General features: G+C 37.9%; 1 protein-coding gene across 1 annotated transcript in view; it reads right to left on the reverse strand.

Annotated features, from left to right (window-relative positions):
- map3k5 (mitogen-activated protein kinase kinase kinase 5) overlaps window positions 1-13685 on the reverse strand; it is an 86950-nt gene extending 73265 nt beyond the window's left edge. The window contains exon 1 of the mRNA XM_047388226.1: window positions 11515-13685. Coding sequence (XP_047244182.1) covers window positions 11515-11938 — 424 coding nt within the window. The 5' untranslated portion in view covers window positions 11939-13685. The remainder of the gene's footprint in view (window positions 1-11514) is intronic.
- Window positions 13686-14611: the final 926 nt, after the last annotated feature.

Genomic DNA, 14611 nt, shown 5'->3' on the forward strand with positions numbered 1-14611 from the left:
ATTAATAAAGTATTTTTGAATTGAATTGAATTGAATATGTCTTAGCAAGTTAAAGGTAGGGTACCAGATGTGGAGACTTGATTGTACTAAACAAATGCTTTATACTCAATGTTTTGCAAATAAAATTGTCTTAATTTTTCCTTTTCTACCAAGCATGATGCTGTAACAACCATGATTCCCCGTGGAGTTTGTGTATTAAAGGTTATAGGAACCATCTTTCACATCTTGGCTGTTTCCCCACATCACTTGTGGCAAACTCCCAACAGGACGTTCAAAGCCTTTCTTTCAACAAGGTTTTCAGGTCAGATTTTTTATTTATTAGTTGTCCTGCCAACAAATTCTCCCATCTGAGCTCTGCATCTGTACAGCTCTTCGAGAGTTACCATGGGTTTATTGGCTACTTCTCTGGTTTCATGTTCTCCTTTGCCCAGCGAGGTAGGTTGTGCCTAACTCCTTCCCTTCCCAAATGATGGATTGAGTAGTGTTCCACATGATGTTCAAAGGTTGGAGTATAGTTTTATAACCTTTCTATACTTTAAGCTTCTCCACAGCTTTATTCCTGACCTGTCTGCTGTGTTACTAGGTCTTATTGGTATTCTTTATTCAGTAATGTAACTAACAAGCCTCTGAGGCCTTCCACTCCATAATTAGACTCTACTTTGTGTTGGTCTATTACATAAAATCCCATTAAAAGACATTTTTTGGTTGTGATGTGACAGAAATGGGAAGACGTTTAAAGGGTATAATATGACCATGTTTCCTTTTCCATTTATAAAAGCTGCCCAGAGAGTTTAGGACAACAAGGCAGGTTTTAAGGAAAGAAATACATTTTCATCTGTTTTGTTTGTCATATAAAGCCAGAGATTTCTGGAATGCCTTTAGATGAAAATAAACACCGCCTAATTTTAGGCAAAACATTGAATACAAAGGATTTGTTTACAGTACAAATCCAGTGGGTCCCTTTTAACATGTCCAGCTATTGTGGCATACCTTTAACCTGCTGAAACATGTAGAAATAGTGTGGCAGTAATTGTTCCTCCAGCTGCTGTTCCTGGAAATTTGGTGTAGATTTGGAACGTTATGCTCTCCAAGGTTGTAAGCTCCTCACTTTAATAGAGGCAAAATTTAAATTTAGGAGATTTTTTTTTTATGCCTAAATCTGAATTTAAACTTTAGTTTAAAATGCTGTGTGCATGCTTTATGTGAAAATGTTGGGAGGAAACTTTCTCAATGTCTACAGTGAGTTTTAAATCAAATTTTGTTCAAAGAAAACAAAAGAAAGAAAAACTGGTTCTTCAGATAAGAAACAACTCTGCATTCCTCTGTGCAAATTCATCCCTTTCCCTGAGGACTATGTGGGGGAATTCAAGATGACTGTTATTAAGCAGTTTCAATGTCCTACCCTGCAAAGAGCTGTATTTTTAGATACAAGTGTGTTGGAAAGAACTGACCTAGAATACAAAATAAAACATGTTGCAGGAATGAGGCCAGCCTATCAGCTGCAAGCCTCTCCTGGCAGACTGGCTGCCTTTTACCTCAGCCCCACTTTGTAAAACCTCCATGAGTGAAGAAGCAACAAACAGCAGTACCATATCAGGGCCCCGAAGGGGAAAATAGCTGAGAACAGAAAGTGAATTCATCCCTGCCTGACAAATACAGAAGGAATAACCGGCACTGCTGTTCAAGTCACTCTGACATGGCTACTGTATGTACTTCCTGCATGCTTTTCAGAGAAACAGAATTCACGTTTGTGGCAGTGTCTCATAAACAATGTTTCACTGTGTCTCTTGCCTTAAAGGCTCTTGCAACCTGGACTGGGAATACCTGAAGAAAGCAAAAGTAGTAAAAACACACTTAAACAATTTGGAAAAATATAGAATATAGAAGTGTTCCATCTAATAAAGAGCAGTGGTACAACTCTACTGGTGCTTATCTTTAACAGTCATTGGGTGAGAGATGCAATGTCAGTATGAGGGATTGCTGCAAAGTCAACGCCAGTGACTGTCCACTGTCTCTACATGCTCATCCAGGAGGAGTGAATGCTGCAAGTCACTGACTGAATGCAATCTGCTGAGTGTCCTTAGATAGAAAAACTTTTTATCCAGTTTGAATAAATAACTGAATCTGACTGCACTGTTCAATGATTAGGATTAATTGGAATGTATGTACCTGACTTTTGTGAAGTGCCTTGAGACGACGTGTTGTGAATTGGCGCTATATAAATAAACTGAATTGAATTGAACAGATGGGGTACACCTTGGATAGGTCAACAGTTCACCACATGCCAACAAAGAGACACATGGAACAAACAACTACGCACACATAGATTCATACCTGAAGGACAATTTAAAGAGACCAATTACATAACAGTGATGTTCTTGGACTGTGAGAGGAAGCTGGAGATCCCATGCATACACAGTGAGAACATGCTAACTTCATGCAGAAAGAGCCACGCAAATGGATCACAAATGGATTGGAGCCAGTTTTTAATGTTATACATTTCGAAAAGTAATGACCTTCCTAATGTCTTGTTAGGAGAGAATCATACTTGTTGCCATGCTTTTTATTTACGGTTTATTTAAGAAACTTACAACATGTTACTATAGTAATTTTGTTGCTTTTCAAAAAGCCTCAAAACACTGTTTTAGTGCTTAATATTAACATTTTTTGCCATATCTGGTAGACTACCAGATATAAAACAGTTTTTAATGCAGAACTTTCATGTGTTTTTAGGAAATACATTATTCTGCATGGCACAAAATGTCAGACTTTGTGAGAATGATACTGTAGCAGGCAAGTCACAATATTATATTACTAAACCTAGATGATCTTTTTGCCATTTTCCAACTTCAGCTTTGCATGCACTAATAAAACTAAACTAACACTGAGCAGATGCTTTCTCCTTGACTTTAGTGGAAAATGTAATGACATCAAGTAAAGAAAAGAGATAACAGAAAATCAAGTAGACCTAAAAAAAGAACTTAAGAACTTACAATCAGTAAGTGGGTGGCCTTATTTTGCAGAAAACAAAGTATGGCTGTTTGAAAAATTATTCTATGAAAAGTAAATGAGAAACTTAATACACTTCATGTATTGTGCCATTTTATAGTCTTTTAAGACTAGGTATTTGCCTACGAGTCACAATGTGATACTACATTAAAGTTAACATCAATTTCACATTTATTCTACAAAACTCAGTACAAAAATAGCACACTACATTTAAATAGTATTGCATGGTCTACATTAGTTTTGTGATTGTATTGCACTTAACTCGCTCACCCATGACATTTCAGACACTTTTGTATCCATTTTTTTTAACGCAACATATATTATGGCAGCAGGATAATAAAAGAAATTGTGCAATGTGATATTATTGGTAAACATTGCAATGTCAGCTGATATTTGCTGCAACAAATAGTTACATCCTGTGATTCTCATGTGTGCTTCCTGCGCGGTCTGTGACCTTTACCACGTTGGACACTGTAATGTGTGTCAAGTGGGGGACTCTGTTGTAGGCAGACTCCATCCAACAGGCTGAATATTACATCGGGATGCATACTGTGACATCCATACTGTGATACTTGGAATGCATTTGCCAAAAATAATAGCAACCTTTGCAGTCCTTTGTGATATTAGTTTTATGGTGATGACATATTTGCAATATATTGTGCAACAATTACAAATATTTTGTCCCAATTTGAGTTTTTGTGGGACACCTTTAATATGTTGCTCCAACACAGGGTTAATTCTGTAAAGTTACTATAATGTTACAACAATGTTCTATAGTGTGTATAGTTTTACCATTTGTTTCTAGTACATCTCACTTGACACATACAGCTAGTCTTCAAAAACCCACGTCTTGCTCCTGCAGACTATGTTTTCATGCTAAGCAGTGTAAAGAAGTGCTAGGCTAATGATACCGTATTCACTCTTTTAGGGAAAATCCAGATTCATTAGATCAACAAAATGTGCATGGCCTATAATACAGCTTTGCAAACTATGAATACAAACTTACTCTGTGTTTTCTTTTAAACTAACCACACAAATTGCTGCTAAATGGCTCACTATGAGTGCAGCTTTCATAATACCACAGACAGTACACCAACAACAGGGATCAGAAGTTCAGTTTAGTCAGGAACTTCTAACTTGATCATTCAAAAATGTCTTGATTGGCACCTTGAAATATTACATCTTTTATCATATAAACTTAGAAAATAGTTGTAAAACTGAGCCGCACTTTGCAAGCAAAAATTGTGTAACAGTGCACTGCCTTTTTTAATGATGCAAGCTCTTGTTTTTTCACTGCTGAGGGAAGAGAAAACGCGGAAGCCTCTTCTCTACATTTCCAAGAATTTAAAGAATTTAGCCTATTATCACAGCTGCCACTGAGATTCCTCTGAGATTTCAATCATGTGAGAATTTTTCCGATAAAATAAAAACAATTTGATCACAGATCATGACAACAAAGAGAGGAAGAAAAAAAAAAACTCCAGATGTATAACTTGCACAGGCTAAACCGAACATGAAGCATAAATCAAGCTTTAGGCCCACTGTACCACCACACATTTGCATTTAACACAATGGACTATTGTGAGTTCCAGTCAACAATTAATTCCCATTTAGAAATGGTATGTGGTGCATTCCTGCTTGCAAACAGGCAAGTAATCCAATCCAAAGTGAATATGAAAAATACAAAATATTGTTTACTTAAAGTGAATATGAAAAATACTAAATATTGTTTACTTGTACATTAAATTGAGGCGACTGCGGCTCAGTAGGAAGGGTAGTCGTCTTGCAGTCAGAAGGTTTTGGGTTCGATTCCAGCTTCCTCCTGCCATATGTCAATGTGCCCCTGGGCAAGGCACTTAACTTCAAGCTGCGTATCGGTGTATGAATGTGTGAGCGGTAGAGAGTGCGATTGGATGAATGTGTAACGCTCTGTATGACTGGAAAGGTGCTATATAAGTTCAGTTCATTTACATTTGAGAGACAGAAGAACATCTTATTGATATACTATTCTAATATACTATTTTAGTGACAAGGATGCCTACATTTTCACATTTTAAGATTTCACACATTGAATTAAATAACACACTAAATATTATGGGCTGCACGGTGGCACGGTGGGTAGCGCTGTTGCCTTGCAGCAAGAAGATTCTGGGTTTGAATCCTCCCACAGTCCAAAGACATGCCTGTTAGGTTAATTGGTCTTTCTAAATTGCCCTTAGGTGTGTGCTTGATTGTTTGTGTTGCCCTGTGATGGACTGGCGGCCTGTCCAGGGTGTACGCCGCCTCCCGCCCATAGACTGCTGGAGATAGGCACCAGCTCCCTGCGACCCACTATGGATGAAGCGGTTTAGAAAATGACTGACTGAATATTATGTGGCAAACAATTTTAAAACATACATAAAAATATATGGTTTGAATAAAAAATTTAGCTTTTTTTTCCTTTTCAGTGTTTTTTTCCTTTTTGTTTTTTACCTCACTAGTGGCCCTTAATTTCTTTGTTATTTGAAAGTAGGCAGACAGGAAGTGGGGTGAAGAGGGGGCGAGGAAGATATGCAGCACAGGTCGGCAGGGTTAGGACTCGAACTGGGGACTGTGTCGAGGACTGAAGCCTCTGTATGTGGGTCGTGAGCTCTGCTGCTACGCCACACACAGCGCCCCCTCTATTTTTCATTTTATCGCCACCACGCTCTGTGACCTTTGCTGTGTTTAAACAGAATCCTAACACAGAAACAAACAAGACAAAAGCTGCACATTGTTTGTGAGAGAGACGACTGAGCCAACACTACTGGAGCCTGAAGTGGTATAATGGGACACTTTTGTGTTGCTTTGTGAACCAGTTGCGTGCAGCTGAGCTAGAAAATGACAATGCAATGACAGATGTTTAAGCAGTGAAAGAGAAAAGCTCAAGTTGCAGATGCACACTGACAGTGATATCCAAAACAAATTATAAAAACATCGTTCTTAAACAGTAATCCTACAGATCTTTGAAGTATTCAAAACTCAGGGGTGTCTCGAGATACTAATAAACTTAATATGAGTCAGTTCTTGTTCACTCTCCACTTGACAACCCACCTCTGCTGCTGACTTCAGAGGATACCTGATAACTCCGGAGAGAGCTTTATGTACTGCTTCACCAACTTGAATCATTTTTTTGTCCTCAGGAGACCTTAAAAGTTAAGAGATTTTTATAAGATATGAGGAATTCTACCATAACACATGAAAACACTGCAGCTAGTTTATATGAGTTCTTAACTAACAATACAGAAGGAGTTTAATCAGACATATTTTGTTTCTGTTATCAACAGTCATTGAAGAACCAGTCAGATTGTGATTTGGACTCCACACCACCTTTTCTGTTGAGAGTCAGCATGAAGAAAAATCACATGCATTCCTGTCTGCAGCCAGCCTGTCCTACTGAGGTGGATGCAAGTTTTACCCAGATGCCAGTGAATGGCTCCTGGGCCAATTCACTCTGTAACCTCTGAAATGCAGCCAGGCTCAATGAACAAACGAAAGGGGGATAAACAACTCAGCAGAGGGCTAGCAGAGGGGATTTCAGAGCAGCACAGTGTCACAGTCTGGAAGCTGAGCGAACAGACTCCTGCCAGCGATTCCCAAGACACTCCCAGAACAACAGCCATCTACTGACATGGAGTAATTCTGACAGGGGATCTCACCCACTGTGAAAGACTTAGATCTAATTCTCTGTGCTTATACTCTATCAACCAGATAGGAATGTTAAAGTAGTTATAGAAGTGTTAAAGATGCACCGATCAGGCTTTTCCAGACCGATACAGATTTGTGTTTCTCTTTTTTTGAGACCTAACCTCTCGGAAATGTGAAGTTGAAAGAAAATGTGCTGCAGGTGCTTAGATTGAGGTAATACTTTTGCACTTAACGGGAAAATAGCATATGTTTCTAAGCATAATCTGCTTTTTATTCAACAAGAAAGTAGAACATAAAGTACATGCTGCTGATAAAATTCAGATTTTTCAGCATTTGACCGATTGTGATCAATAGCCCAATCCAATTCATAGCCAATTTATTGGTGCACATTCTTTAATATCCAGAGTCACGTAATATTTCCCATCAAATCAACTTTACCAACCTTACTTCTTATGTTTTTGTCACTGCAATGTACTTTTTCCATCATGTAAAGCCCTTGTTGCTAAAATGTGCTATATAAATAAACATACCATGCCTTACCAAATTATCAATTTTTGCCTTTTTCAAATTTGGTAAAGACAAATGGACATAACTGAAATACGACCTTGTAATACGGACTTACAAGTTTATCACAGTGCTTAGAGGTATTTATTGTCATTAAAATAAAAGAAAAAAGCCACCATAGTTGCACAAACCCTAATAAAAGCGTACTTACTATCAAATTGCCAATGTCATCACACCAGTTAAATTAAGTAATGCAACTACACTGCTTAACAGTACACAATAAATGGCCTTGACTCACAATTTGAGCCAAAATAAATCTTTTGGTGCTTTTATGAAATCAACACAGAACAAAAATCAGCAGCAAAAATAACAACACCGATCATCAAACTTATATTTACTGTAAAATCTATTTAAGTACACACGTATTTTAAGGGGTTAAGTTATACATAAGATAGTTAATTAATTTAATATCTTAACTACCAAGAAAAATAAACTAATACACAATAGTTAAGAGCCTGGATGTGTACAAATAGAGGTAGGAAGGGAATAGACAACACATAGGTATGACATGAGGGTGTGAATTTGGCAAAGGGTTAATCTGACCCAGACAATGTCAGTGAGACACAGTTATCTCTCCCTGCTCAATACTCCAAGGATTAATGTTTGCATTTGTGTTGCGGTAACATGGTGAGCAAACTCTCGAATCTCTCAAAGTTCCTGTAATGCTTGTAAATTATTAATGTTATCATTATCCAGTCTGTCCTCTAATGATCAAAAGGAGTGATAAAGTGAAACATTCCAAAGCTTTGTCTCAAACCTGATAAAATGGGTGATGTAATATGGGTGTGTACAGCCTATCTTTGAGGGGAAAAAACTAAAATCAGCTGCTTAGTTTAAGAAAAGGAATAGAGGTGAACTGTAACAACATTTCTAAGCTGTAGTTCAGAAGGTTGTCCTCTTATAGAAATCATTGGCCTCAGTGTTAATTTTCTTATGTCATTTTCAAGTTTTGATCAAATTTACTTTAGGTAAGAATGAGATAGTACAATGAAGAAATAAGTTCCTTCTAATATTTTGACCATTTTTCTTCCTAATTCCTGCAGCGCTGCTTTCTCAGCAGCTCTTCACATTCACGAATCCTTCATCAGGGGAATTAATTAAAAACACAGCAAGAACACAAGGAGATGCAAGTAAAAAAAAGCACAAAAGCTTACAAAGCTAACGCCTTCAGTTTGACACACATTCCAAATACAACCAGCAAACATGCAAATCAGTAGCTGTACTTCCAAAGGTCACATTAAATACAAATAAAGGTACTGCTGGTGCTTCCAACACAACCAACCCTTAAAACCTCAAAACTGCAAATAAAGAAAACACACTTCTATGGCAAAGGGGACAACAGAGAAATTAGAGACCAGACTGGAACAAACCCACCGCTGGTTTAAATCCATCCATCCATCCATCCATCCATCCATCATAACACTGAAGGTCTATGCCACTCCATCTGACTAAAAGCTACCCATCTTTTCAGAGACAGATCAGTATGCCGACTCACACACACATTTACTACCTTTCTTTTAAAAAAGCATGCAAATTCCAAAACTAAGCTAAGCAGAAAGTGTATTCCTTTCAATAAATAAATGAGTTTATGCCTGCAGTCCCCTTAACAAAAACTACTCCTTGTTGTTTCCCCATCAAATCTGACTGGAGTCAAAGGCCATTAATAGCAGCATTTACATCAGATTCACTAGAAGCGGGACTGGAATCTGATAAAATAATATTCCATTCAAATGCTAGCTAGGATGTTTTAGTAGTTCATCCTGCCAAACCTATTGATTACAGTAGCTAAATTAGAACATCAACACTCTAATTTTGATTTAAACAGCACAGAAATCCACACTGTTTCCAAATGTTCAACAAATGAAGTCACAATTTATTCTAGGTATCTGATTTTTTAAGAAATACGTTTTCATGATCCACCGATAGCTGATGAATGCTAATAACACTGACAGAATTACTGTTCATCTGTTGGGTTGTAGGTAATTCGATAAGACTTGGTCCGCTATTAATGTTGCCTAACTTTTGCTTCTTTGTTTCCCTTTGTGTGGCTCAGCCTGAAGGTTTGGCAACAAGACTCTGGGATCTTACAGTGAAATGTGCTTTTGTCCAACGGCATCATGTGAGGAGGCCATTTGCAGACAGACCCCTCAGAATTATTCTGGTTCAAACTGAATCTGTTCAGCTCTGCCTATGAGCTCGCTATTTAAACTTCTTTTGTTGTAATCTCCTGTTCTTGTACCAGCAGAAAGAGGATAAAGAAGTATGTTTGAGCCTCACTGCTCTCATTGTTCTTTTATTGTGAAAATGTCCCACTGTGGTTTCCAGGAAAGAGACAAAACAAGGCAGAGGGAACTTATTGTGTTTGTACAACTAATAATACAAGAAGCAACAAGCCTATTATGTGAAAAAGAAGCCAAATCTCTGATTTCACTGTACTCTCTTATTAGGAAAGCATATGTTACTTTACCAAACTTTCCAAAAGTGTTGGACACAATTTTAAGTTTAAACATTTTGCAATTATATTCAACCTTTTAAAAAAGGGTAGCAAATTTCAAACAATCAAGCAGAAGTAGAAGGTCTAACTTATAAGCGCTGCAGCACAAGTAAATCTGCCAAACATGATCGAGCTACAAACCAGGGTCATGTTAAGGATTTATCCTAATAAAAGTTGGTTGTATTTGGATTAAAAGAAAGAACAAGAGAGCTTAGCTTCAAACTGGAATAATTTACAAGAAAGGTAAAGGATAGTCTTTGAGCTTTTAACACTTAGACAACTATTTTATCACATTATTTACACTGTATACCCCCCCCCCCCCCCCCCCCCCCCCCGTTCATTAACAAAGCTTCACAATGCATTGCATCACAATCAATGCAATTTCAATGTGTGCAATGTAGCAATAGGAAAGAACTGTGAAGTAGGCTGTAACATTTCAGGTGCCATGCATTCAAACCCTGCTTGCTAGTTGGTCAGTTGAATGGACTTTCACGATTTTATATGCCCACACCTGATAGAGAGGTGGAGTCTATGTAAACATGGAAAATAAAGGGTTAAGTGAGAAAAATGCGGGCTAATCACAATATTTGACAATTATATCAAAATGTCATGTTTTCCTAATATTTTGCAGCCATATTCAAAAATAATAATTTTATTCATCTGTATGTAACTGTTTGATAAAACTAGCATTAATGCTTAGTCCTTGGGGGTTGAGGAACAGGTCGCCTGTCCATCACAAGATAACACAGAGACACATAGGACAAACAGCCAAGCAATTAGCCTAACATGCATGTTTTTGGATGGTGGGAGCAAACTGGAGTACCCAGAGAGAACTCCCGCAAGTGCAGGGAGAACCTGAACACACCATACAGAAGGGACCCGGCTAGGATTCGAAACTCAAGGCCGTTTTGCTGAAAGGTAACAGTGCGAAGATTCATTTTAGGGGGATATAAATCAAACCCAACCGCGTTTAAAACACAAAAAACAACTGAGCTTTAAAGAAAAACAGAAAGGATGAATCCAAATACTTGTAATTTCTGAGTGGTATCAAATTTTTCATACTATTATGCAATGATATCAGATTACTCATGAGGATCCTGATAGTGTTTTACATGGTAAATTAGTCACTGGGATTGTTAAACTTTGTAGAGCAATCAATGAATTCGGTCAAACCATTTTATTTGAGTATCTTTTAGTAGGTATGTCACATTCATGCTGTTTTTGCTCCAATTATCTGTGTGTGAATATACTACTGGCTGAACTATCACGTCAAATCTGATGGTGCAGATTGCAATTTCATAACGTAAACATACATAGAAAATTATTTCTTGTGTATGTTTTTCAGCACTTAGCGACATAGAAAGCGGTTATCGTTGACCTTTTGACAAAACTGCGTCTTATTTGCCTGAATAGGGTATTTTGTTTTTTATATTAACCTCTTAGGCTGTCAGTTAATGTTTAAAAGTAGCTATATTCCAAGAAATCAGTCTTTTTATTTTTTATTTTATTTTGGTAAAATACCAGCTTTTAGCTTTTACACGTAGACCTAAATAGTTTCCACCCACAAAATGTATGCAAATTGTTACACCAATATTATTACTATAATATTATTGTAATATAGTGTATTATAGTTACTATTTACTAGAATATTATTATTGTTAAACTTTAACAGTTTGTTTTAAGAGTGTAACTGGTTACATAAGTTAACTTGTTGAAGAAATTTTAGGAAGGTTTAAATGAATAGGCTGCACAATCATTGGGATTTCCCACACTTGACTCACCTGCATTGTAAAACCGGTCCAGGACTGTGGTCTCCCCAAAGTCCAGTTTACTAAAGTTCACCGTGTCCAGCTTGCTGCCCACTCTGTCGCAGGCATGCTTCAGGCACTGTAGGGCCATGCTTTCCGCGTTATTCTGCTGGCTCGCCTCACCGTTCACCACATAAGCCACCGTCACCGGCCTGCTTTTACTAGACTTGCCGGCTGACAGCAAGCCTCCGGCTTCCACCGGACTGTCTCCGGGGGTCGGGCTGAGTTCGCTGCCTCCAACCAGCGGATCCTGCCAGAAAGTCCCAGCTGCTGGAATTCCACCACCACCTCCACCGCTATTGCTACTGGAATGTTCCCCACTGACAGCCTCTCTGTCGGGACCAGTACAGAAGGAAGGTACCGGGAAGGAAATCCCTTCTTGGTCTTGATTCATCATGTTTCAAGTGTCACTTAAAGTGTTGATTGCAAAGAGCGGCTGATCCAGCGGTCCTCCATGAAGAGCCAGCGTTACGCACGGCCGCTGCTCATGAAGCTCCTGCACGGACACGACATGCAACCTTGCCCCGTTTCCACGCAGGTAAACAGCCTGTTAGAGGCACAAGTGCAACTTCACGTCATGCTGCATGCTTGTCGTTGATGACGCTGATAGTCGCTGTAGACTGACCGGAGTCACGACAAGAAAACAAGAGAGGAGCAGCCACACGGAATCCGCACATTCCGTCTCAGCTCGAGAAAAATCCACCCACTGTACTTCTCAAAGTTGAGCAACAATGCCCGGTGCCAGTGCAGCAACAGCAACGCCCTCAAGAATAACAAAGATCACACAGTCAGTTAAATGCTGCACGGCTTCGCTTCTGCGCGGCAGCTCGTCGTTTTTCATAAAATAAAGTGCACCGAGCAGAGGCGGACTTCATGTGCAGGCGGGCACACCCTGAACTCTTATCTCCCAGTACAGCCGCACTGACTGGGTTACGATACAACTGGGGGAGTTGGGAGTAGTGGGGTGGAGACAAAACATTGTGTACTTCAGGACAGGAGCAGCAGAGTAAAGTCGACACACAGTGATCCCACTATTCCTAAGCATGATTAATAAGAGAACATTTTAAGTTTCTACTCTTTATCAGAAAAAGTGAATGTAACGCCGAAAGGATCAGTTAAAACAATGGAAATAAAACGTATTAGGAAATAGGTTAAGCCCATATTCAACCTGTGTACCAATAGAGTTATAAATTCAGCTAAATAAATGTTAGACCTCATTTGCTTAGGAATGATGTAATCAATTCAAACTTAGACTGCTTTATCTGAAAGCCACGTAGCGAAGCTTTTTCCTGTGTTATATCGACATCTGGTGGTGAAAAGTTAATATTACAGCACGTTAAAATAACTGGTTTAAAAATTTCTAGATTTTAACTGTCAATTTCCATATGAATAATGCCAGGATCTTTATGATTGTACCTTAACATTTTTACCACCCAAACAAACTATTTTCTTTGCAGCAGCACTCTCCTACAAGATGCAAGATCATTTCCTAATGTTGGTTTCTTGTTCGTTTTGAGGCTTGGGGAGAGGCTTGGAAATAATTCTCGCTTGAAACATGTTCTGCATGTTTTGGATGTCTCCCAGTTTCACTGCAGTTGATTTAAACTTGCAGATCATTAACAGGTAGCAGAACTTGATGAGTTGTTGAATCGTGGGTTGAAGTAGAGAAACATTTAAAACATGCAGGACAATTGATCCTGAGAAACACTACAACCCAAAACAAAAGGTGCTGGATTAAAGCACTTTGAGACTTTCTTTTGTTGAAAGGTGCAATTTAAATAAAGTTTGATTGATTTATTTGGATTTTAATTCAAACCATAATGTGGTGAATCACAGTTGATACATGATTTATCAGTTACTTTTAACATAGGACCAGATTGGTTTGGAAAGCTTGTTTCGCTTCATAAATGAAATCCCAATTTGAAAACAGCTTTTTGTATTTACTCAGGTTATTTTTGTCTGATATTAAAATTGATTTAATTGTCTTTAGCAACTTTATTTCTTATGCTCCACTAATCTGGAATAAACTCCCAGAAAACTGTAAAGCGCTGAAATCCTAAGTTGCTTTAAATCTAGATTAAAAACTTACTTGTTGTGGCCTTTGACTGTGCTATTTAAACATAATTAGTTAAGTTTTCAGTCCAACTTTCCTTTGATTTTCTGATCAATCATTTTATTATTAATATTTACTTTTTTAAATCTTTTTTATTATCATCTTATCATTTTAATTATTATTTTTTATTCTCTTAATTATTTGTGTTCATTAATAATTTAATTACCTTTATGCCACTGTAATGTACTTTCCTATTATGTCTCTTTTTCTATTTTTTCATGTACAGCACTTTGAATTGTCTTGCTACTGAAATGTGCTATATAAATAAACTTGCCTTGCCTTTGGATTTTCTGTTGTTACTGTAACCTTAACTCCTGCACTTTATTTGCCAAATTGCTCACAGTTCATATATTGTAAATGTTTGTTTTTGCTATTTTGTTGTCTATACGTCTTGTCCGCTACTACGTGTGTTTCTTGGCCAGGGCACCCTTGTGAGAGAGGTCTTGATCTCAATAGTTCATTTTACCTGGTTAAATAAAGGTTTAATTGAAAAAAAAAAAACAGCAAAAATAGCAGGAGGCCAATACTTTTTTACAGCACTGTATGTTCTTGTCAATGACAAAAAGTCTGCCTGGTCTTGTTTCATAAGACATATATACACCAACATCATGTCATACAGACACAAAGCATGTATCTCTGTTTGCATTTATATAACATTGTGTGGGCATTTTGCCTGGTCCACTCAAGGGGAAATGTGTTATATGGGTTAATGGTTAGGTTTAGGACTAAGGTATGAATTGAGTTTAGGTTAGGTTTAGGGTAAGGTTCAGGGTTAGGCCATAACAATGAATGGAAGTCAATGGAAGCTCCCTGTGTGTGTGTGTGTGTGTGTGTGTGTGTGCTTGTGTAAACTCCATGACCTCAGCTCATACTTTTGTCACTCTACTTGCCAAAGTCTTTAATGGTAAAAATTGTACAAATAAAGAAAAGTTGTGCGCAGCAGTTTGAAGATGATGA

The sequence above is a fragment of the Girardinichthys multiradiatus genome, chromosome 15 (assembly GCF_021462225.1).
Source record: "Girardinichthys multiradiatus isolate DD_20200921_A chromosome 15, DD_fGirMul_XY1, whole genome shotgun sequence".
Lineage (NCBI taxonomy): Eukaryota > Metazoa > Chordata > Actinopteri > Cyprinodontiformes > Goodeidae > Girardinichthys > Girardinichthys multiradiatus.